The sequence below is a fragment of the Nesoenas mayeri genome, assembly GCF_963082525.1.
Source record: "Nesoenas mayeri genome assembly, chromosome: 1".
NCBI lineage: Eukaryota > Metazoa > Chordata > Aves > Columbiformes > Columbidae > Nesoenas > Nesoenas mayeri.
The window spans coordinates 185,006,311-185,032,496 of NC_137541.1; the positions used below are offsets into that span (position 1 = coordinate 185,006,311).

Consider the following 26,186-nt stretch of genomic DNA (forward strand, 5'->3'; position numbering starts at 1 on the left):
CAGGGCTAGTAGTAGTTTTAAAACTACTTAACTGAAGCAAAACAAAAAACCAAACAAAACAAACAAAGAAATAAAAAAAAAAAAATCAATGCTTTAGCCTCTAAGGAACAGCACAAGGCATTCAGAAGACTCCAGCCTGTCCTTTTAAATCCAGATACCTCACACAGAGTTTATTGGGGAGAAGAAACCTTACCAAAACATTCAACTACAGAAGCGCTGAACAGATAGACTAGATTTACAACAATTATAAAATCCAGAAGAATCTGATAGATCCCTGGCTGATGATACCACTGTCAGTACAAGCAAAATTCTCATTTCATTTGGAGCCCTGTAGCTATAAAGTGGAAAAAAAAAAGTCCCCAAAGCAATGACTCAAGTGGTGTAAACAGTTCCACTGCTTGACCAAGTACAAGGGTTAAGCCCAAAAGATGAGGCAAACTCAACACTTTCCTTTTCGCGCAGCATTAAAAAAAATCCCAATTCTCAATCTCAACTCTATGTTAGGCCAGGAAACTACTGGTTTGTTTCAAAACTTGATGCAAATCGACAAAAGCACCCGTGACAAATCTACTTCATTTTTTAGTTCATAGTGGTTAGTTAAGCAGTTTGCAACCAGCTGCTGAAAAAGTTTTTTTGCTTGCTTGGTTTTAAGGGATGAACATGAAAGCATTAAACCTGATTTCCAAACTGGAAACCTCAGCTATTTTTATTTACATAATTCCTAGCATCTCATATTGAGAAAAATACATGTATTTGTGTTTGAAAAACAGTAATTTTTTTATACAATTTAAAAGGCAGGAGAAAACACAACAAATGCACTCTCATAAAATATGAGCAAGAATCAGAACATTTTGGATTTTTCAGTGCACCTGATGCTTCCTCCTGAATTTCTGCTTTTGCTGAATAAAAGCATTAGAGAGCTCTGCAGTGGCAGGGTAGTTGGTGAGAGCACAATGTTCTTCTGGCAATGACTGCACACATAGGCTCACACATACATTACACTAGCACTGCTTAAGCTTTAGTACCCAGGTAATTACAGACAGCTCCATCTCAAGAAATCTCATAAAAGGTTGTTGCAGGATTAGATACTCTCTCTAAAGAAACAGTCAACTTCTCTGTCTTTTTGTATCTAAAAAAAAAAAATCTTAGAAAATAAAATCATCTATCTGCAAGTAACCTTCCTTGCAGGCTTTTCTGGTAACCATAAAAACACAAGACACATCTAACATTCCAAGCAAATGCAGCATTTCATCCTCAGAGGACTGAAGGACTAAGGATGAATGACAATATTTAAGCCCAGCTGAGAAAACAAGCCCTTGATAGACTGAGAAACTGTACTTGGAATTAACAACAGCATTATGTTTTCTTATATTTTTCAATCCGAAGGTGTGCAATTATAACACAAATATAGAAATCCACAAATTGTTCTTCCATGGGAAATAATTTAAGATCACAGAGGGACATCAGGTCAACTGACATCACACCAACAGCACACTGCACTTGGCCATTCTGATGCCAGCACTAACCGTGAGCAAGTGCACACTGAGCTGATAGTTACACAGAATTCACAGATCACAAGCTCTGGGGCTCAGTGCTAAACACTACAATCCTGGCAACTCCTGCCAACGGCAATAACATGGATGAGGAAGGATGGGAACACATATCTAATGAGATCTGCCACAGATTTCCTGCAAACCTTGTGGAGAGATCAAGATTTTTAGCTAGAATAACTATGATTTAAAATATTATGGAGCATTTACAATTCATGATTACTTGTGAAAGTAACCAGGATCTTGCCACTTATTAGTTATTTTGGCAGGGATGTAAGATGATCAACTCTGGAACGGATCAATGTGACAATGTGAAAGAGTTCTGCAACAAAAAGTCAAAAAAAAAATAGAAATCACTGATTCCTCCTGTAAGAATCTCTTATAACTAAAAGATCAGAAGAATGGCAACATGCAGAAGCCAAGCAACATTGCTCATGCTTTTTGTTTGCATAATCTGGGTCAATAACCCAGTTTCAGTCTTGCAAAACAGGAGTTTAATGCTCCCTCTTAAAACAGAGGGTATGTAGAAGGAAGATAAGGGAAGATAACCCAGCAGCTGCAAAGCCAAAGTATGCCATTTCATGGCATAATATAAAGATGAATAAAAGAAATCCCTTCAAGAAATTAAACACTTCTTAAGAAAGATCAGGAAGGGGCTAAGACCAAGTCTGAGGGATCAGGCCAGAAGTGAAAGTCACCCCAAGAAGAATCCATAGCATGAGATCAATAATTAGTGATGGTATTCCAACAGTATGAACCCATCCACTCCTCAAGTTACAACTGGAACAAATGAATCCAGGGAAGAATCTGGTCAACACGCCATGCTGAATGTAGAACTGATGCTGGCACTTTTTAGTACAGCAGTAGTGATGTGTTAGAAGTCAGTGCCAGAAGGAACAGGACTGAAAATCCCACTAACTTGTGCTCATGGAGAAGATATTTACATAGACTGCATCATTTCTGTCCTTCAGTCTGAGGAACCACATCCATCAGAGACAAGATAGCACTGAAAGGGCTGTAAAACCCACATGAAATTCCACAAAGGAGCAGGACATCTGAAGATTTCAGCAAGAGCTCTGAAACAGGGTTTAAGCTTGACTACTTCACACTAGGGCAAATGACAGTGTTCCCATAGTGATAAAGCTGATGTCATTGGTAAGAATGCAAATGTTCATCTGAATGACAAAGCTTTGAGAAAACTTGCCTCCAAGTTCCATGCTGGCTTCACAGGCTTCCCAAAAACAACTACTCCGTCGGTTCTCTTGTATGTAAGTTTTGAAAGAACTAAAAATGCACTGCCTTCATCCACGATAAGAACTTTACACAGGAAGTAACAACACTTTTGTCATAGCCAGTGGGATATGATCACTTCTGAAAAGCCTCCCTAAAGTTAAATCCAAAGAACACAAGAGACATTTGAAAGTGACTGAGAAGCTTTGTTACTGAACAGAAGAGCAACAATGGATTTCTGTATCTCCAGGATGGTGTGACTGTATTAATTCTGCTTCATTTCTGCATGTCCAACTTGAAAGGTAGTTGCAAAGAACACTCAAGCTACACTAAGAAAAATTCTGATCAACAGAACACATGTTGACAAAAGCAAAAGATGATTTCTGAAAGACAGAAGCACTGTGGATGCTGCTCTACTCAGTATTTGAGACCACAGCCCATCACTGGATTAAGCTGAAAATATCTTATTGGATTAAAAAAAAATGTGATGACAGTGAGGTTTCGTACAGACAACCTACTTGATATCACAGATCCAAGCATTCCCTTTCAGTTACTGGCTATCACTGCTTGTTAGTAGTCCACATAGAACCATCAGGTCATTTAACTTTAAGTCAGATAAATTACAAAAACACTCAAATACTACTTTCTGTACAAGCAACTTCTTTAAGTGCTGTAAGAGTGTGATATAATACAGTATTAGGATAAATTCAAGTAAGTAATGAACAGCAATGTGTGACAAGTTAATCTGTATAGTCAAACGTGGGGTACCACACAGAGAAGTCTGAATTCTCCCCTTAAGTTTTAGGACAGATCTTTGGACACTAACCTTTTTACCAAAAAGGGAATGAGCTTAGGGATTTTGTTTTTGTTGTTGTTCTTGATATTGTTCGGGTTTTTTACTACTGCATGGAATAGGCACTGAGCTGGTCAGACCATCCCTATTCCCTAGTGATCTCTTTCGTCTTTTTAAGGAAAGAATCCAAAACAGCCAGTAAGTTAAAACAGTTCAGGGCCTCAGCATGTGCTACAGTGCTGAGTTTGCCAGATGTCTGAGCAGCTACTCCAGTATATTAAGACCTGGTGTTTTAAACTGCTCTACAGATTTAATTTGAAATATACTTATTCAGCTCTTATCTTGGATTATAAGGACACTACTGATTTGATTATAATCACTTTAAGAGCCCAGCGTGAAAGAAGTACGTATTTCACATACTCCCTAGTAGCCACACCCTTTGGGAAATCACTACATTAATTTGAGTCTATGCATAAAGAATTTATATCTAGACCAATTAAACACATACATGCTTTACAGAAACCAATTTCTTCTGCTAACATATTTGAAAAGCCATGAACTCCCTGGTTAGAAATAGCAAACTGAGTCTACTAAACAGACCAAGAGTTGTGCTATATGCTTCTGTCACAAGTGGTAAGGAAAAAGAACGATTCAGATTTTTGTAGTAATATTGCACAATATTTCCTCAAATTAAAAGGAAAAAACATGCAAGTTTAAGATAGTACTGAGTATACTTTTGAGTAATTTTTGTTCCTACTGTAAACAGTATTTTAACATAACATCTACTACACACCGTTGTAAACAGAGGTCAGATCTTACCTCTTCCTGTATCCCGCTGGTAGTAGTTAATTTACTTCCATCAGTAACTGTTATAATTATTGCTGGCTCCAGAAAAAAGGGGTTTCGTCCCTAAGGGGAAAAAAGCCATTTCATTTAAAATACTGTAACAAATTCGCAAGCTTCTGTTCAGTCATTAAACGGCCACCGATACCCACTGACAAAACAAGGCCTGAGGTATTTAAATGCATGTATTATACAGTACAGAGCTATGGGTTTCTTAGTCTTGTTGCAGTTAGGCCACGTAAAGCTACATACTTAATATATCTGTATTCAATAAATGCATACTAAAACATGGCAAAAATGGCTAACATTGGACTTGAAGAACAAAATCTACTGCACTATTCTGACAAACTAGCAGCTATTTAGAGGAGACACCATCTCTTCAGAGGCACTTCCAATTGCTCCTATTCCAGGTTTGATTTTATGCACAATTTAATTACTGTACGACCAACTGAAGTATTTGCATAGTACCTTCTGATTTTGATCCTTGGGTTAAGAGCTAATGATCTATATATTAATGAAAACTGACATGATTAGTACCAGTTATATTTTGACCAAAGTGGTTCAACCATGCATGCAACACTTACTTCAGAAACAAATACATTAAACTTTCCATATGAATCATTTAAGATATAAACACATGCGAGGTAAGATATTCTGTGACCCCACCAAGACATTCAACTAGTTCAGCTGTAACAAAAACCCTTTGGTTTGCTGTTGGCCCTTCATCTTCTTACTACCAGTATGCTAGGAGCCTTCTGTCCCTCCTGAAAAAGTAAATCCAGAAGTAACCCATGCACATGTCAACTCCAAGCCCAAGGTAGCACATTCTACTCTAGTGAGGGTTAAAGACAAACTGGATAAAGGCCACCACAAGCTTTTGTTTTGTGAGCCTTAATGTCCTTCTATTGCCAAACTTAAGGTCTTGTTTTTCTTCTTCAGAATACAATTAAAAAAAACACAACTAAACACATAGTTTCTGTTCATAAGCAGAACTAGGCTATCTTATGAATGCTTATAATTTACTCTGAAAATATGGAGAGAAAACTAATAGATTTAAAGACAAAGACCATTTAAACCCACTTTTTAAAACCCATTTGAGAGAAAGGATCATTTCATGATTGTGTGCTTAGAAGAGAAATATCACCTAATGATTTGGAATATATTTGGTGAGAGGTGTCCAGTTTGAAGTGGCAACATATACAGTGATCAATTTATTATATGTCAACAGAAAAATTAAGTTATTTGCTCAATATTTTCTCAATCCTTAGTGAAAACCCTAAAATTGTTTTAAAATAGCATACCATTACTACAGACAAATACACAAAACTAAAATTTAACAGAGAAAAATCAATCTCTCCCATGAAAGCTAAGCTAGTTCATAATTCAATTTAAACAATTGTTCAAAAGAATTTAAGTACTCTCAAAATACACTCAATTTCAATTAAAATTATTTCCTACGAATATTTAACCTTATTTAATTCTGAAGAACAGTTATGGTAATGGTATTCTGCCAACTAGTAGTTCACCACAACTGCAAAATATCAGCTGGAAGCTAATTATATTGCACTGAAATAATACTGAAAGCAGGGTTTCTATCTAGAGGAAAAGAATATTGTTCTCATGAATACTGAATATAGAAATATTTAATCCTATTGTTAATAAATGAATGTAAAAATAAATTGACAAATGATAAAAATCATAAGATTTTAGATTAAGAATGTCATAAGCAATGCTCTTCAGGTCAATATTCTAGTCCAATTTGAAATATGAGTATTAAAAATATAGTCTCTAACAATTCCTATTATTTGGATATCCTCATTATCTTAAACACTTTTGCGTAGCTCAGCTATAATCTTTCTCAATTTCACCCATTCAAAATTTAAGCCTTAAATTCAAATGCTTTGGTCTCAGAATTATTATAAAATTGTAAGGAAGGAAACAAGAGATTCTAAGCTTAAATGACACCAGGAAAAATGTCTGAGGGAGATATTACTTCATCCTCCATCCGTCTTTTATAATTTCACAAGCATTTTACCTGTACAATGGATGATTACCTTAAGTCAAAAATCAACCCACACAGCCACATACTTAGAGAAGCAAGAAGCTCTTTCCACCAGAACGACATTGATCTGTAGCCAGAGTAACAACCAATTTGAGAATCTCTGACCCCAAAGACAAAGTAACTCACATTTCCACATGTATCATCTACAGGATAACTGTGGAAACACTAGCAGTGCACTGTTGCAGAACAATCCACATCTGTTCAAGTAATAAAGGAAAGTTTCCCCTTGAAATCTCTTCTTCATTAGTTAGATGTAAAAATACAGTCATATTGAGATTATCAACTCATCAATACAGCTATAAATACTACCCTTTCTCAAAAGAGTTTATTAAATCAAGTCACAGAGTACACAACTCACTACTGAATTAAAGACAAGTGAACAGAGCTGAGTTCACTTAGCTGCACTTAGGTCCACAGCTCCATGCAATTTAGAAACATTAGTATCTATGTTCCACTTAAAGTAGCAGAAACAGAATATATCAAAGAAGAATTTCTGATAAAGTGCCTATTATGGAGGTTTACTATTTTTGACTAAAAATTTCCATGTCATTAACATGGAAACACCACTGACTGTACTCCTCACCTTAGCTATATGAAGACATACAAAACCAGTATTAAGTCAGGTATAAAAAAACCACAAAAACAAACAAACAAAACAACAACAAAAACCACACACACGCACACACAAAAAAACACACACACAAAACAAACAAACAAAAAACCAACACCAAAACCACACAATCTTATTTATATAAGTTCTCAAAACTTAGAGATGTTTTTGTACATCTGGCAAAATGAAATACCAGAAGACTTAACATTTTTTAGATAAACAGCAGGTTTGTCAATTACCATTTCAGAACTTCCTTTCAATGTAATAATTTTCTATTGCTCTTCCTTTAGAAATATACTATTAAAATAAAACAGTAAGAATTTATATATCTTAGAAATATCATTCTTCAAAATACATAGCAACACCATTGACTGTGAATACGTACCAAATCAATTCAGCACAGCACAATTATTTTAGTTACACAGCGAAACACCAAATGACAGAGCACACAGCACCGGCCCCCTGGCTGGAAATCAGCTCGGCATAGCAAGGGGTAAATAACAAGCCTGTTTACAACTTACTCTGACAACTAACTAATCACCACCAGGTTTTTGTTCATTTCAAAACCAAAAATAAACCAGCAGCTAATTTTAGTATCATCTTACATACCCACGCATGAAAGTCAAAGATAGAAAGTGTGAAACCCTGAGTTCTTGAAGTAGGATAAAGAGCAACTGAGTACCAATATCTTGGGGAACATAAGGGCTTTGCTCACAATTTAAGCTGGCATTATATAGGTGTGTTCTAACAAGTATATAAGCAAAGACACTTCTGTTCTTGTGTTAACTGTTTTCAGGCAGATTATAACCACTGATAGTGGATAAACATTTTGGGAGTCTAGAAACTCAACTGTTATATTTAAACCGTGGAAGTTTGAGTCCAAGTTTACTACTTAGGCTACAGTAAACTGAAAAGTATTTAAGTTTTATTTTAAACTCTTATTTTTAAATAGATTTGCTTATAAACAACTGTTTTGGAAAAACTAAATATTACTTATTTTTCTAGCTGTAAATTCAGTGGTAACTAGCTCCCACAGGGACTTCAGCTAATTGTGTCACATAGACGAACTGGCTCAATTGGTATCCTTTTCAGTCCAACTAACTGCTAGAGTCAAAATTCTTTTCAATAACGTGCTTTTCCCTCTGAAGGTTCCTAGCAGTGGTGAAAAAAGTACTAAGAAAGAAGTACCTAAAGTCTTAATGGCAGATCATCCTGTTCAACCACCAATCCTTGCGATACAAGAGGTTTTTTCATTCTCCTACAATCTGCATTCTCAAGAACAGATATGTACCAAGGACACAAAAAAACCCCACAGGCCTCTTTTTGGAAGAAAGTTATTTAAAAATCAGCATCAATGCCAGGGAAACCTTGCAAGCCTGCTGGGCTAAAATGCAATAAGCAAAAGATTCAAAGCCTCAAAACTAACGTATCTGTTACACAACACACATTCTTTTGAACAATTTGACAGCTTCATGACTATTTGTTTCCCAATCACAGAGCAACTCGGTTACATCAATTGCCATTTTTTCAGTCTCCAGTTGAAGTAGTTCTGTGCTCAGATAATAGGAAACAAGCACAGAGCCGTGAGCAGCACTGAGCTCCACGTAGCTCCCTTGAATCATGGAAAAGGCAGAGCCAGCCCAGTCCAGCCCGCAATGTTCTCACAGGGGCCACAGATGCAGCAACAAGTGTATCAAAATATCAAGCCATGTTACTGTCTGGTTAAAAACTCCCAAAACTAAGAATTCACTTCAATAGGCAACTAAGTTTAGCAACCAGCTTCAGCATAGCCAATTAATACATTTATGGATTTTTTTCTTCCCCTTCTTCAAAGTATGCAGGTAAAGCAATTCCAGAGTTATTGTGACCTTTCGATGTGCAAGTATATCATATTATACATGCAGTAAGAGGAAACTGATTTAAGACTACTGTTATCTCAATGCACACATTTTAATGTTAATTTCAGAGTCAGAAGTGTTGAAAAACTTAAGAAATAGCTGAGGTAGAAACATGACCAAAAAAACGCCAAGTCAGAGACTAAAAATGACATGATCAACAAGCAACTACTATAAAAAGAAGTGTTTGGTAGTACAAAAGCATCATGCCCAAGAAAGGCTAGAAGTGGAAAATAAATGTAAGCTGAAATAAAGTGCATATTTTTAACAGAATGCATTACTAATCACTGGAAAAAACCCTCATTTTCAGATCACAAAAAAAAAAATGTCTAAAAGATACCTTTTCATTTTGGTAAATGACAAAATTTAACAGAAGTTGCACTGCACATCCATCATACATTATATTATCTCAGCAGAGCCTTCTTATTTTCAGGAGTATCAACCCTAACTGCCAGTAAATTTAGTCACCTGACCAGGAAATGCAAAAGTGCCCTATCAGTTTTTTGATTCAATTGGATTTTTTAGAATTTAAAAGGTCAAGATTCTCATAAATGCTCATGAGAATCTGTGAGCAACCATTGTTCAAAAACAATAGTTTAAAATGAAATCTAAAAGCCAGAATGACAGCAAAATTAATAGCTTTAAAACTATTTTTTTTAACTGATAACATCTTTAAAAATATCAAAACACTGAGCTTGAATTTCAACAAACTGGAGCAGTCCAAATCCAGCATAGTTTTGACTTCTTCTATCTTAGGAACTTCAATTACATTTTAGCAAAATCACAAAATATCTAAAACATTAATTTAACATTTATTAGAGGCTTTCCCCTTCACTATCAGTCCAGTACACTGAGGTATTTAACAGCTGCTCTATGCTCTGACAGTCAGCTATATAGCAACAGTAGCATCTTGTGCAATTCCTTAATTGTCCCACTCATTTTCAGCAACTTTTACTATTTTCTATTATCCCTGAAGAACCAGTCAACATAGCTGTGAAGACCTACAGAATCAATTGTATTTTATGCATTCACGCAATTGTTTCCCAAGTCACAAACTCAGCTGAATATACTGGCATCATAGTAGTATTTTAGTGAATTCATAATTGGCAACATCTGTTCACAAAAACTACTTCGCCCTTTTTCAAATGTACATAGACATGCACCATAACCACACATATCTACATACAGACTATAGTACTCAGGAATGAATAAGCTTTCTGCTTCAGTAGATTAGTAAATTCTTTCCTATTACTTGATAAGAAGCAAAATGGCTTTAAATTGAACCTTTCCCAGGTGAAGCTGTCCTGCATTTCATCTAATTAATATTTAGCACAAACACACTATGAAACTCTGTGATTTAACAGAATGCAAGAAAGAATACGCTGGGGTGGGGGGTAGTAAAAAGCAAGAAGGACAGTCAGGTTCTGCCACAACACTAGCTTTGATAAATCTGACTTCTCACAGGATATGCTGTTAAGAGCTCCATGATTCTGTGGCCAGACTGAAAAGCACAGCATCATGGTGTCACCTAAGTCACTGAACCTGCAGGAGAAAACCAGCTTCGAAATCATATTTGAGTTTATTTGCTATGGCCATTTTAGAACAGAAACTGACCCCAGAAACAGGAACGACTTAAGCATCAGAGAGACTTCTGTGATTTCAGGCTGAATGAGGAAGAGCTGAAGAACATACTGGAATTCTGTACAGGATTAAGATCTGACAAGCCAGGCTTCATGCACAAAGAAAGCTGCTAACTCACTTCTGTTTTGCTGTCCATAAGATTTTGATACATTCCTTTGATGCTGTTGATTATTCAACAGATAATGCAGTTTTGCAGTAGTGGCAATTCTGTCCTTCTCGTAGATGGTCAGCTATTTATATAGCAAATGCATTTCAAGATCACTTTCAGAAGCCTCAGAAGAAAGTTCAGTGAAAGCTATACTAAACACAGGATACAAGCGTTTTGAAGTATGTTATTAAGTCTTTAAGTCATAAAAGAAATTTTAATATGAAATGGAAATCTCCCTTGATGCCTGATCAATAGCAAAGACAGATACCAGGTTGGTCAGATTGGAATGTTATAAAACACTACTTCACGAATTACATCACCACTAAGAAAAAACTCCCAGTGTTTTTCTGAAAGGGTTGAAGAACAGCAAGGAGGATTCTATACATCAATGTTTGGCCAAAATAGCCTACCAGAGAGTGCCTCGACATATGTAAACTTGTATTTTTACTTTGTAATTGGAAAACTAGCCGGCAGAGGGGGCCCAAGTTAGTAAAATCTCTCTTTGCATGAGGTGACTGAGTGACAAGGAGATAAATGTGAGGCATGCTCTGTTTGAATACTATCTCAAAATACATACAAACAGGTAAATACTTTTCTAAAACTGCTTGTACCTATAACACCACAAATGATTGTATAAGTACAAATAAGTAATTAGTCACTGAACCCTTATCTCTTGATCTAACTCTATGTTTAATCCAACAGTTAGTTCATGGTTTCTGACATCAGGGACAGTCCATACTAATATCATTCTACTTCTCCCATTCTTTGCTGTTGATTGCTCATCTTTTGGAAGGCTCAGCCACAAACACTATGTATTACACACACACTCCCTTTTCTTCTAAAGCTAAAAGACAGAATACTCTCTCAAATGGAGAAGACTTTTTAAAAGAGTTTTAAGAAAGTCTGCTAGAATGTGTCAAGGTCTGGACTCCTGCTTCCATTAACTCACCATCTTTTCCCCCAAGGAAACAAAATGCTGTTCAAGCAGTCATCATTTCTCCTGCACTCATTCACACTCTGTAAGTCAGGTTATCAATGTCAACAACTTTGCAGTAAGAATGGCTACCACAGAAGACCTTTCCTCCACGAGGTGAGGAGATTCCAAAACCTAAATTCAGTTGTGTACAGTTATCCTTCCCTATAGGCTACAGCAAGGTTATTATAGGCAAACTAATTTTTCACATCCTAGACAATTCTTTAGTTAACTACATTACAAATAATTCAGAGTTACTCCGATGCCCTGGACACGCACAAATCACAGTTTCTTATTTGGAATGTCTATGGAGTAGATTAACAAGGTAGCTACATGCTTCTTGCTTCATCCCTTATTGGCACTACAGATTAGCAGTAATTAAAATTATTTCTATACACACAGGACATTGATTTGGTGGTATGACTGAAGCTTTCTGTATTTCAGTTGATTGGATCAAATGAGTTGCAGGTTAGGTTTAAATAAATTTAAGAAAAAAAAAAAAAAAGAGAGAGAGAAAAAGAAAACTATTTTCAAAGCAGAACACAAGGGCAACAGCAGACTTCTCCTAAAGCCAAGCCAGCAATTAAACTCCTCAGCACGTCAGTTACACTATATCAGGGGTGTCAAGCTCATTTTCGCCAGGGGCCACATCAGCCTCATAGATACTTTCAAAGGGCTGAATGTAATTTTAGGACTGTATAAATGTAGGAGTAGTTACATTTTATACAGTCCTAAAACTACACTCTGCCCTTTGAAGGCAATCACAAGACTGATGTGGCTGCCGGTGAAAATGAGTTTGATAGCCCTGGACTACATGAAGAGAGCATTCCTGAAACAACTGCTATCCTCATAACATAGGCTATGCAAATTCTACTTAAAAAAATGAAATTTAAGATAACTAGGAAAAGCATTTTTAAAAATCTTTTTTAAAATTAACCATTTATAGCTTCAATTAACTGTTGAAGCTTTAAACATATATCATCTTATACTTTTCCTGCCCAATCTGGAAGCCCTAAAGCAAAAATTAAAGATCCACTCATATCACTTACTATAATTAAAAATACTACAAAGACAAACCAGCTATGTGAGTTGCATAAGAAAAGACACCAAACCCTTTGTAAAAAATAAAAAAATAAAAAAAAAATTAAAAAAAAATCACAGAAATACATTTAAGCGTATCAGCTGTTTGCTTTGCCTGAGCTTGCAAGTTTGAGTTCTATAGGCAATTTCACTGCATAACCATCTTGAAACGTGTAACCAAAAAAATTCTGTGCTTAGGATCACTTACACATTCTGAGTTCCCAAGTCTGGCATAGAATGTAGTGCAATTAAATAGTCTCTAAGCAGTCCCTCAGTTATTTTGGAATTCCACTCAAAAAGTCTGTATTAAGAACAAAACTGAAACTAACAGAAAGGAAACTAAAAAAGCAACCCAAAGCAGCTTGAAAAGGAGATTCCCTGAAAGATATGATCATTTTGGAATATAAAGTCTCCATATTGAATACTGCACATGTGAAAACAGAAGGGACGTGTATCAAGGAAGCATTTTTAGATTAAGTTCATACTGAACAATAAAGGAATGATGGTGGGATTTACTAAGACATCAAACATAAAATCCCGAGATACACTGATGTCTTCATGTGCCTAAATCACAGATTTCCCAACATTACTAAGTCACAGAGTTTCAAAAATGCCAGTTTAGTATAAAGGTTTGTCCTGTTTCCTTCATCTAAGAATAAATTTAATGGTGTTCTAAATAACATATTATGTAAGTGGTAACTTCTTGATTAACTTCTAAGCGCTCCAATTTAGATGAGGTCCTTGGTAAATTCCAAAACCAATTCAGTCCTTGAATCTTTCACAATTTTTGACAATTACTTATCATGTGACATTCTCAAATAAAGGCCCCACAACCCATAGAACAGACCTCATATATGGTGAATTCCAGCAAGTAACTAAACAGTGAAGAACAGCATTAAAACAGAGAACAAAAAGCCACTAACAGCTGAAACATGTAAGCATTTATGTGACAGATATATGACAATCCCCAAAAGGGAAAAATTTTAACTTTTCTTTACATTAAATTAATTGAAATATCTACGCAGAAATGCAACCGTGATCACAACTTGTACGTTATTTTTAAGATAATAGAAACTGTCGCTTAAAAAAGGATACACCTTATCAGTTAGTTACAGATTATTAAACTAGCCACTACTTGAATCGTGTGAAATTGGATAAATCAACAAACAAAACCTCATCATTATTTGACTGAATATAGTAAATGCAAGCTGTTAAAAATAAGTTATAATTGAACTTTTATAAACTTAAAAGAAAAAATTATATAGTCATCCATACCAAACATAACTTTAAAGTCAGCCCCAAAGAATCTGGGTTTAGAGATGATTTTGGTCATATTTCCTAAAAATATTTGAGTGTTTTATTCCAAAAATAACTGACCTTGTCAAGTCCTGGATCGAGTCCCTAATTACTGCAGTCTTTCTGCTTCACAGCAATGACTTTACATAGCTGGTCCTGGCTCATTCAGTGTAATTCACAGTGCTCAGGCAGGCCTCTGTTCTCCATATACTGGAGAAGGGTAATTAATTTCACAGTTGCCAACACACCAAGCAAGGAAAACACAAAGAGGATAAAAAAAAAAAAAAAAAAAAAAAGAAAAATGCCAAGCAACCACCAAACAAGGAGAAAAGCCAAAGAGAGTTGTATATAAATTTCTCCCCACCTTTTTGGGGGTTATCAATCCAAAATACTGACAAGCTGAGTGAAAGTAGCTTATTGACTCACCAACATTGGGCAATTCTTTTCAATAACTGCCCTAAGACTCGCCCCCCAACTCCCTCCCTGAATTTATCATTGTCTAGAATACAAGCGACTTAGCTGTTTTAAAACAGATTCTCAACTACTACAATTCACAGTTCAGCTTATCAAGGCTCTGAATCAATCGCTGACTTATTTTACTCTGAGAAGTCACACTCACAACTTGCTTCAAGTTTGGCAGAACTATGTGCACATGAGAGGCTCTAAGTTCAGGAGCAGAGCAGGCAGCAAGGCTGGATATGTCTTACATACAGTGATGCATACAATCAAGTCAGCATTCTGGGATTCAAAGCCCCAGCATAGGGAATGTTATCAGTCAAAGAAAGAAACGGCCACTTTTTACTCATATTCTATATGATGAGCATCAAAAAAGAATGTCAGTGCCCTAAATTGATTCCAATGACAAACATTCTGGTTTTGTTCAATGTAGCTTTGGGGCTCAAGGAGATACTGACAAAATGTACAGTGTATTCAGATATAATTTGTCCTCAAACATTATTGTTAGATGAAAACAGATTAACACCCTGCTCTCCACAAGCAGTAGCAGTTATATGTAGATAGAAAACCCCATAAATTAAAGGAAATGGCCATGCTGAGCAGACACCAAATGTGATTATTCAGGTGAAAGTTTCATGGTCAACAACAGGACATTAAGTATTATTTTCAATGTGTATGTCCCTGAATCACTGTCAAAATCCCATACTAGACAACTCATCTGTAGCACAGTTCCTGCTAGATCAGTCTTCTAAAAGACCTCCAATATCAATGGCATGGAACTATGTTACACGTAATCAACACTTAGTTATATCTGCTATTCTAGCTATCTACTACTGCTGTTCTGCAAGATCCACACTTCCCACCTGTATTAGAATAGAGTAGGATCGGATTTTGACAAATCCCCTTGTCCTCTCATATAACCACAAGTCTTATCTATCCAGTGTCCCAGTAACAGTCATTCAAGGTTCCTGAGTCAGGTTAGTATCGTACCTTGCAGCCAGCAACTTCTCACCTGTCTATTTTAATTTAGCTGTTGGCACTAACCTAGTTTCCCCACTGGAAAAATTTAGGCTTAAATCTATAGTGGACTGCAGATTTATATAAGCTAGGGCAAGTCAGTTAACTAAGGCAGAGACACTAGCTCCAGAACGAAAACAACAGGTGCTTAGATAACAGATACCTGAGTTCTCATTACTGTAAGACTGAAATTGCCTATACAATATATTTTTGAAAAATCAAGTCCATTAGGGGCCAACTTCATGGTACCAGAGCCACTAAATACATACATTCCACCTTAGTTGGTATTGGTTTTGTTTGTTTGGGCTTTTTTTAACTAAAACATACAGTCAATAATAACCTGAAATACTATTTGCTGTCAATATTCAGAATTATAATAACACAAAATATGCTGATACATAGAAATTACTTCATGAACATCAGATAGCCTTTGCAGATATCACAGAAATATAGAACAGAATAATCACAAATACCTGATGGCTCACAGGCTAGTCCACTTCATTTAAAAAAAAAAAATCAATTATACATACAGAAGATTTACCATAAATATACGTATAACCACTATCTCCTATCTAAAGTATTAGTTCTTCTTTAAATGAGACTAGTCTATACTATGAATATTTAAAATTAGAACCATAATCATGGACATTTAATATGAGTTCTGTATTTGTTAGATGCTAAAATTCACAAATTACATTAAATTCCATGTTGCATAAACAGCTGAAAACATCTCAAAAAAAGGGCCAGAGAATATGATGGAGTAGAAACATTAATACATTCTTTAAGTGGAAGATGCAGATATAGCTATATTCTATGAGCTAAAAGACTCACTACATTGTTAAAGGTACAGAATGCACTGCAAGTAAAAAGCAACACAATCATAGTTTCAACTGAGTCTCAGTTGAACTAAAATTCAGACACATTAACAAATAACAGCTCTTCCCTTCAAGCTCCAAAGATATAGACTGCCCACAACAGAAATCCAAGACTGAATATAACTATTCAGTAAGGACACTGAAAACTATCTTGAAGATAACAAACATCATGACAGAGACACTGGGAAAAAAATGAATACTTGTGCTTCACAGGATAACCAAACTCCTGGATCTATATCTATATGTATTTGCTTTGCCTCCCTGACAATTGGCTGTGAAGAAGTGCAAATACATTTCAAAAAGACAAGACTACTTCATCTATGGGACACATACCTTTAAGCACCCAAGTAGAAAAGCTAGTATATCCAACAAGTCTATAATGACCTGAGGAAAATAAATAGTTCCAGATAGAAAGTCAAGCCAAGAGAGAAAATTTGACATTCTCTGGTGACTTTTTTGTGAATCCAAGAATATCAGCCAGAGACAGACGCCTGTATCATCTGTTCGAGCTTTGGCAGCATGACTGCGCTCACCTGACCCCTAGAAGTGAAAGCCACAACAAACATGTTATGGCACTGCCCCTTCCAAATCAAACTTATTGAAATACTGAGCTCTTAAAGATGCAAAGCAGTCAAAGCATACTGGATATTCAGAACATGAGGAAGTATCTCAGTTCTTTCTGCTAGTGAAACAGATTTGATGAGATCATTTCCATTTGAAAAAAAAAAAAATTTTGTGTAAGCTTGTTTTAACTTCTAAATTCTTCTTTAAAAATATACTGGATTACAAGTGGACAAGTGATTTTAGGAACACTTAAGTTCGATGTGATCATTATTATTGAGACTTTCAGTAAACTTTGTTGCTCTGGGAAGGCTGAAAGGCACATAGTTCCATCTTGCAACACGAGAAAACAGTTGCAACAATGCCTGCTGTCATTCTCATTAAAGGATACTATAAAACAAAATTAATTAAACATTACAAACAATTCAAGAGCGGACAAGACGGCATGTTCAAAGGCTACAGCCTAAAAAGTATAAGTTGGAACCAATACGCCTAATTTCATCAGGTAGGAGGTGAGAAAGACTGACTTTCACCATCACTTCACATCTTCGACATTAACTGGCATAAAGGTTTATGTTAAGCCCATTTCCATTCCACAGAAGAGACTATAAGAAGTCCTTTCTTATATATATTTCTGCTATTACCATGCTTAAGCTTACAATGCTATTTTTCTAATGTCTGAAACTCATTTGGTTTTGTTGAGGAAGGGGAACGAACAGAATGGGAGAGCTGCTCTGTGAGCACAAAACTCTGCCTCTACCAACAAGAAGCAGCAAAGGGCCTGTGCAACCACGCTAGCATGACAAAGCAGGAAACACTAACCTCAACTTTGGTTCCAAATTTGGCTGCACATTCAACATAGGCCATTCCAGTGCAGTGTTTATGATCCCAGATTGCCAGGACAAAAGTCATGCTCCAAGGATTTTGAATTTCGAAAGCAAGGAAGTCCAGTAACTATCTTCAAAAACCAAGTGGAAAGTAAAACTGCTCAACAACTTAAACAGGACAAATCACTGCAAAAGTATAATGTGTGCAATGTTATGGGACAAAATTTCATATGTGTGATTGTTGCGGGGTTTTTTTAAGCTCAGATCTGAGACACAGATAAACAAATAAGCAAGGAGTCAGCCTACAATGTATGACTTGAAAACAAAGCTGTCATGCACCTACAAGCACAATTAGACTTGATCTCCTAGGTATGCTATTTACATGTATTTGAAATACTACACTATTTAAGCCATTATGGCAAAACATGCTGATCTCTAGAGACCAACACTAAGTTCTACTGTGTGAACACATTGGCAATACTGCTACTGTAGTTGCAAATGGGTCTAACCATATATTTAGAGAAAACTATAAAGTAGCAGTTAACCCAAGATTAGATTGTTTGATGGTCACATATGGTATCAATAGAAAGCCTTGGAAGAAAAACTGTGGTGTCTAAAAACAATGCCATTTTATGTAGGACATCTTCCAACTTCCAGGTCAGAAAGAAACAGATCTTTCCAGCCCTTAGTACATTCTTCAGTTCCAAAAATATTCTCAATCAGTTGAATTCCATCTGGATTTTAGTTTGTTTCAAAATTTCTTAGTTACACTTTTGTACATATGTGAAACGCACTGCAGAAACAAAGGCTTCCACCAAGATGGCACACTGCCTGGTAAGTCATCAAAACAGTGTTTCTCATATGAGTCTAAATCCACAGAGCACCTTATTCATTGCTGTGAATGAAAAAATACCTATCTGAAGTCCACGTGGTTTACAGAAGCATTATAATTGGCTTTTCTGCCAAAGTTATCATGTGCTTTTGTTACATCAAATTTGTTTAAAAGTCATGTCTAAGCCAAATTTACTGTACCACTAATAATTATCATGCTGAAAAGTATGTGCAACATACTCTAGCGAGATAAAAAGCTCATTAAAACCTTGTTATTGAAAAGCACTGTTTCTAGTCACAACATTACAACAAAATTTCAATCTGAAAAAATCTGTAGAAACACCTTGATACATCAACTCTCCGCCACTTAGAAATCCACCCAGATAAGTACGTTTTATCCTCTCAAACCTCACTCTATGCAACACTGCTGGAAAAAATAGTAAGAGACCTTAATTACACAAATAACAAAAAACAAGGTGAAACACACCAGCTATGACAGAACCAGAGCTTTAGCAATTTTCAGATTCAAGTTTTGGTAGTGCTTTGCTGGTGCTTTGCATGCGAGTATGAAAACACCATTGATACATAGTTTACCTACCTTAGACTCAGAGCTCTATCTTAGAAACATCACTATGAACTGCAAATAACTGATGTACATAAATGGTTCAATTCAACCATTTGTCTACATTTTTACTATATTATAATAACATCTACATTTTTCACATTTTCTGTTTCCACAGAAATGACGCATATTAGTGTTTAACCCTTCCACCAACTATAACAAGCTGCATGTTTGCCTCACTCAAAACTATTCAGTTAAATTGTAACTACACACCCACTGCTGAACAAGCCACATGAGTAAGAATCAGGAGTGTATTCCAAGAAGAGAGAAAATCTGCTAGTAAAAGGCGTGGTATTTCAGACTACCTGAAACAAGGGAGAATCTAAAGTGGGGAAAGTATGGTAAAGAGAAGTCAATTAGCTAAGTGCAAACTGGGCTAACGGAGTACAATGTCTTGTGTGACACAACAGTGAGCCCTTAAGTGAACTTAATGTCTTTAAATTACTTTCTTCCTGAAAACAGCTACATCCTGTATTTTTCCTAATATTTCTATAAAAATGCAGAAAATTAAGAGGACCACTACTTTTAGCAAGCACTAAAAGCTGACACCCTATTTGAAGCTTCATTCTTCTACGAACATGGTCAGCACAAAGCATACTACAATGGAAAAAACTATAATTACTATTAGACTCAAGCAATATAATACAGAATTTATCAATGTGAAAGTGCTGTAAAAATTAAAGGAATAGTCACCTTAAAATATGTGTACTTTCCAAAATCTTTTGTTGTTGACAAAAGCCTCCACAAAAACATTAATCTAACAACCCCAGATAAGACCAAGGGTTTATAAAGCCATACCATAGGACTAATATCAGAAACAGTTTATGAAAAAAATCTCCCAGGTTCTTTACAATCTAGATGTGTTGACAGTGTCCCTTTAAGATCTGAAGGTGAGATACTGTGATCAGCTAATACAGCTGTACACTTGGTAATTCAATCTTCATATGCAACTGAGCCAGTACTTATGTACTGAAAAAGTAATATGATAAATACTCATATTAAAAATCCAAACATTAATGTTGCAAGAAAATATGAAGCAGATTTTCCTCAATTTCAGAATGACCGTTCAGCCATCACTCTTGTTCAGGATGTCAGCTGATGGAGAACTCTGGTCTACTTTGAGAGAAATCAAATATAGTGAGTCACAGTGCCATTTAAACACACAGTTCATACTCAGCAGGGGGACAAGACATCATGCTATTGGATGACATAACCAGACAATCCCACCAAGCTTGTGTCATGTCTTGTAATTTGTATGTATAATAAAAATCTGTTTTACAATTCATACATGTGAAACAAAAGTGGATCTTGGCAAACATCTTAGAAGCTTGTCATATACCAAAAAAACCCAAGTGTGATAGTCAAAAGATGTTAAGCCAGAGGAATTTTTCAGATAAAATCTTAATAAAAGTTTAGATTTATTACTTTACGCAATACCACACCTAAGATCATCTAAATGCTGCATTTTTGTAAAATAATCTTCTCTTCCCACTCTAAGATAACAATTCTTCAAACATCTACCTGCTATATTTTGGTTAAATAAACTACTCAAATATTTTATGTTCTTAATATTTGTAACTGCTTTTTAAAAAAGTGAATTAGCACTTTATGTTCTGAGCGAAAACCATTTCAAATGCAAGTGAGCATCCTGATCACTTTTATTATCCTGAATTTGTAAGTTTCTCATACCACATACATTTAAATACCCATTTATCATGAGTAAATTTTAGGTAGTAAACATAAACAACAGGAAGTTGACAAGATAACATGACAGTGCTCAAAGGCCAATGTGAAGCTGAGGAAAGTTAACTGCCCTGGATCTCATCACCTGCAAGTGCTGAAAGATCAGTTAACTGCTCCCCAATTTGATCTGATTTATGAAAAACTGCTACTTCGATAAGTAAAGTCAAAATTGGAACCTGTGACTTCAGCAGCAGATGACCTGGCTCTTGCAATATATGCATCTATTTTTGCAGACACTAAAAAGATTTAGAATTTCTATTTCATCACCTGACAGCACATGTGAACACCTCTTCAACAGTCAACTCCACATGTGGAACAGAGCAAAAAACATGCATAAGCAAGGGTGGGTTCAAGCCCAGATAGAGACTTGTAACCGAAACAGATCACTCATTGCTCCATAGACAAAAGAGCAGCTACTTGCAATAGTGAACACTACTAGTGAGTCAAAACAGTCATGACAGGTCAACTGCCCACTTGATTGAGTAGTTGAGCACAGTTGGTTCACTCAGAACAAATTATTGGATGCAGGTTCAATCAGAATAAGTATCAGTAGCAATGGGAAAGAGCAAGTGTTTCTCTTGTGAGCCTACAGTGGAAAGTGTTCAAAAAAGCTTTGTATAGCTCATATAACTAAACAAAAACATCAGAAAATGGGAAAGATTAGCACACACGTATACGAGGACAGCAGTTGGCAAGAGAAAAAAAAATAACCACATGCAGAACTAGTTGGGGTTTTGGTTGATTTTGGTTTGTTTTGAGCTTTTTTTTTATTAAGTTTCATCACTAAACTGGCATTTTAAAAGTGTTTAGGCTCACTTGATCACCTAGTGGCAAAGCCACACAACGCACCATGAGACAAATTTCCTTCCCAAACAAACATGGCATGTTATCACATAGACTCTGCTCAGAGTGGAAAGGGGAGGGGGAGAAAGGGGACTTACTTTCACAACCACATTCCCATATTAAGCAGTGAGTAATCCTCAGATAGTAGAGGGAGCATTACACGTGAACAACAAATGAAAAGAGGACATTCGAGTTTGTATGTCCCACGTGAAAAATATGCGATATACTTCGCCCAATACTTTATACAAAACAAATCCAGGGTTTGATCCAGTGCCAGAAAGAACTAGGTATGCTTCCTCAAGCACGTGTTTAACCTAGAGTTACTGTCGTTTAGCAAACTCATACTACTGAGCAACAGAATGCTGACCCACCACACAAAGATGTCCTGCTTTAAAGGGATAGCTGCAATATAGACATTTGAGATGCAGGGCTTCTCAAGGTTCTGATACAAGAGACACGCTTATAAAAATACCGGTACGCAGAGAAATGTTGTAGTAAACTCATTGGGAAAAAAAAAGGTTTTGAAAAAGTTGTGCTCCGTTCAAGTACAGTACTTTTGGACATGCAGTGTTGTTAGAAAAACAGCTAATCTCCCAACTTTACTTAATTGATTATACAGCACTGTACAGACAAAGCAGTTTTCAGGACCCCATCAGGCTCACCAGCTAAGGTTGTGAAGCATAGACTTGATTAAAAAAAAAAAAAAAGGACAAAGTTTAACTGAGAAGGTCAACCTGGAGGCTACATCAAAGTTTAAAAACTGAGGAATAACTGAAGTTAAAAAAAAAAAAAAAGGAAAAGTTGGGTGTGAAACTGTAGTCAGCAACTGCAATTCTTTAACCTATCTGAGCTCTGCTTACTTTTGAAGAAGCGCCCATACTGAGTATTTAATGAATATGCCACTTTGGCCAACGTCACCTCTGTGAAGTTTGTGGTTTACAATTTTTCTGTCTATTAATAGCCAACCTACCTGCCCATAGTTGTCTATGCCAGTTACTAATCTATTTAAATTTAATAAATCAAAAGCTGTCCTTAGAGACTGGCCAAGAGTCGTCAGTCCTTCAGCTTGAAGGTTTTTCAGCTCGTTCATAAACGTTGCATGGTTTTCCTTCCAGCCAGCCTGAAAAGAGAAATGTCAGAAGACTTATTCTCCAGATACGAGATTTGCTTTCCTATTAGGCTACAAAGTGTCTTCTGTGCCCCGTGCAGCTCACTACAAATGCTAACAGAATATCTCAGAAGTTACTAACATTTAGTGTCACTCTATAAAGCCTGAAAACATGTAGTTCTCTTAAAGCTTAGAGCTCCTCATGGATCGAATGAAGATTTTTTGGTTTTTATTTGTTCCGCGGGACAGATTCCTGTGAAGTCACCGATGCACAAACCTTGCAGCTACAGACACCGCTCTGCCACAGCCTCTTCTAGATGGAAGCCGCCTGCACTGCAAAGCGACCTCCAACAGGTTCACCGCCCTGTGTCATGTGGACCCACCGCCCCTTCCTCCGTGGTACGTGCCCCTCGGCCCCTCCCCGCCCCAGCGGGCCGAGGGAAGTCCCGTCCCCTTCCGAGTCCGGACTCTCCAGGCTGCAGTCACTCCTTTCCCCCGCTCGCCCCCTCCAAGCCGAACTCTCCTTGGAGTTGCTGTCACTTCTCCCAACTTGAATAAATATCCCCCACAGTTCATTGCTGCTCACACACGCCACACAGGGGAAAAAAATGTCGGCCATGTTGATGTCAGCGCTACCGCCGCCGCCGCCGGAGCCCGTGTGTGCCGAGCTCCCCCGGACCGTCGCCAGCGCGGGCGAGGCGGGCGGGGGGGCGGCGGCCGGCAGCGGCCCGCGGCGGCGCGGAGGGGCCGGAAGGAGGCCGCGGGGGAGCGGCGGGAAGGGGGAGGGTGGGAGGGTTAGCGGAGGTTACCTTGATAGCGTAGGGAGGCTCCTCGAAAGTGACCAGCATGTACCTGTCTCCCCTGCTGGCCGGGTCCCGGGCTCGGAGCTGCGGCGCAGGGGACAAAGCAGAGGGTGAGCCGAGAGGCGGCAGCGCCGCCGGAGCCCCCCGGCTCGGCTCGGCACGGCCCTGCCCTCCCTGCCCGCACACACACGCACTCCCTCCCTCCCTCTCTCCCGCCCTCGCCCCGCGCCCCCGGCCCAGGCAGCCCCCCGCGCCCTGCCTCCCCCTCCCCTCCCCGCGCAGCCACTCTCGCTCTCCTGCTCTCGCAAGGCAGAGCCGGTACCTTCATGAAAGTCTCTACAGCGCCTTTGGCTATGTCCAGATAGGTGGTGCCCAGATGGGTGCGCTGGTTCATGGAGGCGGACGTGTCTATCAGGAAGAGTAAGATGGGCATAGTGCGGAGAGGCTGGCGGCCGGGCGGCTACATGGACAGCGGGCGGGGGGCTGAGGGGAGAACCGCGGGGTGGGAGGAGGAGGAGGGGGGGAAGAAAAGAAGACGGCGGAGGACAGGAGAGGAGTAAGTGGCTGTGAGTGCTCTGCACGGAGAAGGGCGCCTCCCCGCTGCCCCTCTGCCGAGGCGGGGGGGAAGGGGGGCAGCCCTGCCTGCCCTGCCCTCCTTTGTGTGAGGGGCCTGCTCAGCCCAACACAGGCTGGTTTATGAGGGAGAGGCGGATAGGGCTGCGCTGCTGCTAACCTTCCCCCCCACCACCTTCCTCTACCGCCGCCCGCCCTCCCCTCCCCCTGTTGATGTTACTCAGAAGTTTCAGGCGGAGCAGCCGCAGCCCCACCACCCCAGCACTTTCTCTCTCTGACTGAGGCGCTTCCTCGCTCGCCGCCTGCTTTTAAGGCAGGCTGGGCAGGTCGGGGCCCGCCTCTGAAGGACACGTCCCCGCCCCACGTGACCGTCTCGCAGCCCCGCTATAGGCCTCTCCGTAACCGCCTCATTAGCATATTCAAATCACCCGGGGAGGGCTGGGGGGGTGGCTGCAGCCACTGGAGGGAGAGGGCGGTGATGGAGCGTGGCCGCCGCGCAGGCGCAGTGGCGGGGGGACCCGGGGAAGGGAGGGGGCGCCGCTTCTCGGATGAACGTTCTCGGGGCAGCAGGCGTGGGGAGGGGCGGGGGAGCGCTGCAGCGCGGGCGGGAGGGTCCTCCCGCCGCCCTTGCTGGGCTATTTCGAGGGCTCTGGGGTGACGCCTCCCGCGGGGGTAGCGCCCTGCCGGGCCCGCCTGCTTTGGGGCGCGGCGGCGGGCGGGAGCCAGCCGATCGGGGAGGGTGGCGGGGGAGGCCCCGGCGGAGTGGGGGCCGCCGCAGGCTCCCCCGGGGCGGTGACGCCGGCGCTGGCGGTTTGTCCCCGCCGGGAGCGGGCGGTGAGTCACGGGGGAGGGGGCGGGCGCTGCCCACCGCCCCTTCCGGCGGGCGCCGCCGCTCTCGGTGCGGCTGCGGGAAGGTCCGCGGGCCGTCCCCACGTGCCCCGGTGGGTCCTTCCCCCTCACCCGAAAGAAGGGAACCCTTGTTTTTGGAGGGGGGGCTGTATAGCGCTGAGGTGCCAGCGCTGCCCCTTCGGCCCGGGCGGCGGCCGGGGGAGCCAGGTCAGGCTGAACCCCGCTGGTGCTGGGGAGCGGGGGCTCGCCGGGCGAGGGGACTGGGGCTCCTGGCAGGCGGTGCTCGTCGCCCGTCAGAGCCACTGGGTTTCGATGTGGAAAACAGGGCTCTGTAACCATTTTGATGGTGAATTCTCAGAAGCGTGGTTTGGCCTTTCATTCGATGCTTAGGAAAAAGGAAGGGGGGAAGAAAAAATAAATAAAAAAAATTGTCTATCCCTAGCTGTGACCTTTTGCCGCACATACAAGTAGAGATTAACACTAATATGGCTTTGATCCATGCCAAGGCACTCCACGTTTACTTCCTATAAATCACATAATTGTGGAGTGTTTCCAACCAATTAATGACGAAGATCTCTGTTCTCAGTTGTTGTTTGGTGGTTTGGTTTGTTGGTTTTTTTTGTTTTGTTTTGTCCCAGCAATTCAGTCTGCTGTTTCTGCTCTCATAGCCTTGGAGCTGTAACTCCAGAGCCATTTCTTAGCATAATCTATTCAGGAGATTGCTCGGCTTCCTATCTGCCTGGTATTTTTTTTCCCTGATCCAGCTGATGTGTTCCCACAGCCACTGCTCTAGAAAGCATAAAGCCACTGTGTTCTTTTCTTCTCTCAAGATAAAATTGGCAGTGTCCTGGTTTGGTTCATCTTGCTCTTCCAGGCAAGATTTCTTTCTTGTTAGGCAAGAGCTGGTTTGGGCTTTTTTTTTTTTTTTTTTTTTTTAAGACTAATGAAAGATCAGAA

General features: G+C 39.2%; 1 protein-coding gene across 2 annotated transcripts in view; it reads right to left on the reverse strand.

The window, feature by feature from the left end:
• Window positions 1-24,540, reverse strand: part of INTS6 (integrator complex subunit 6) — a 44,041-nt gene extending 19,501 nt beyond the window's left edge. For both annotated transcript variants that reach the window (XM_080344006.1, XM_080344005.1), the window contains exons 1-4: window positions 24,130-24,540; window positions 23,814-23,891; window positions 22,867-23,016; window positions 4,393-4,482 (exon numbers count right to left, since the gene is read on the reverse strand). In XM_080344006.1, coding sequence (XP_080200132.1) covers window positions 4,393-4,482; window positions 22,867-23,016; window positions 23,814-23,891; window positions 24,130-24,240 — 429 coding nt within the window. In that variant the 5' untranslated portion in view covers window positions 24,241-24,540. The remainder of the gene's footprint in view (window positions 1-4,392; window positions 4,483-22,866; window positions 23,017-23,813; window positions 23,892-24,129) is intronic.
• Window positions 24,541-26,186: the final 1,646 nt, after the last annotated feature.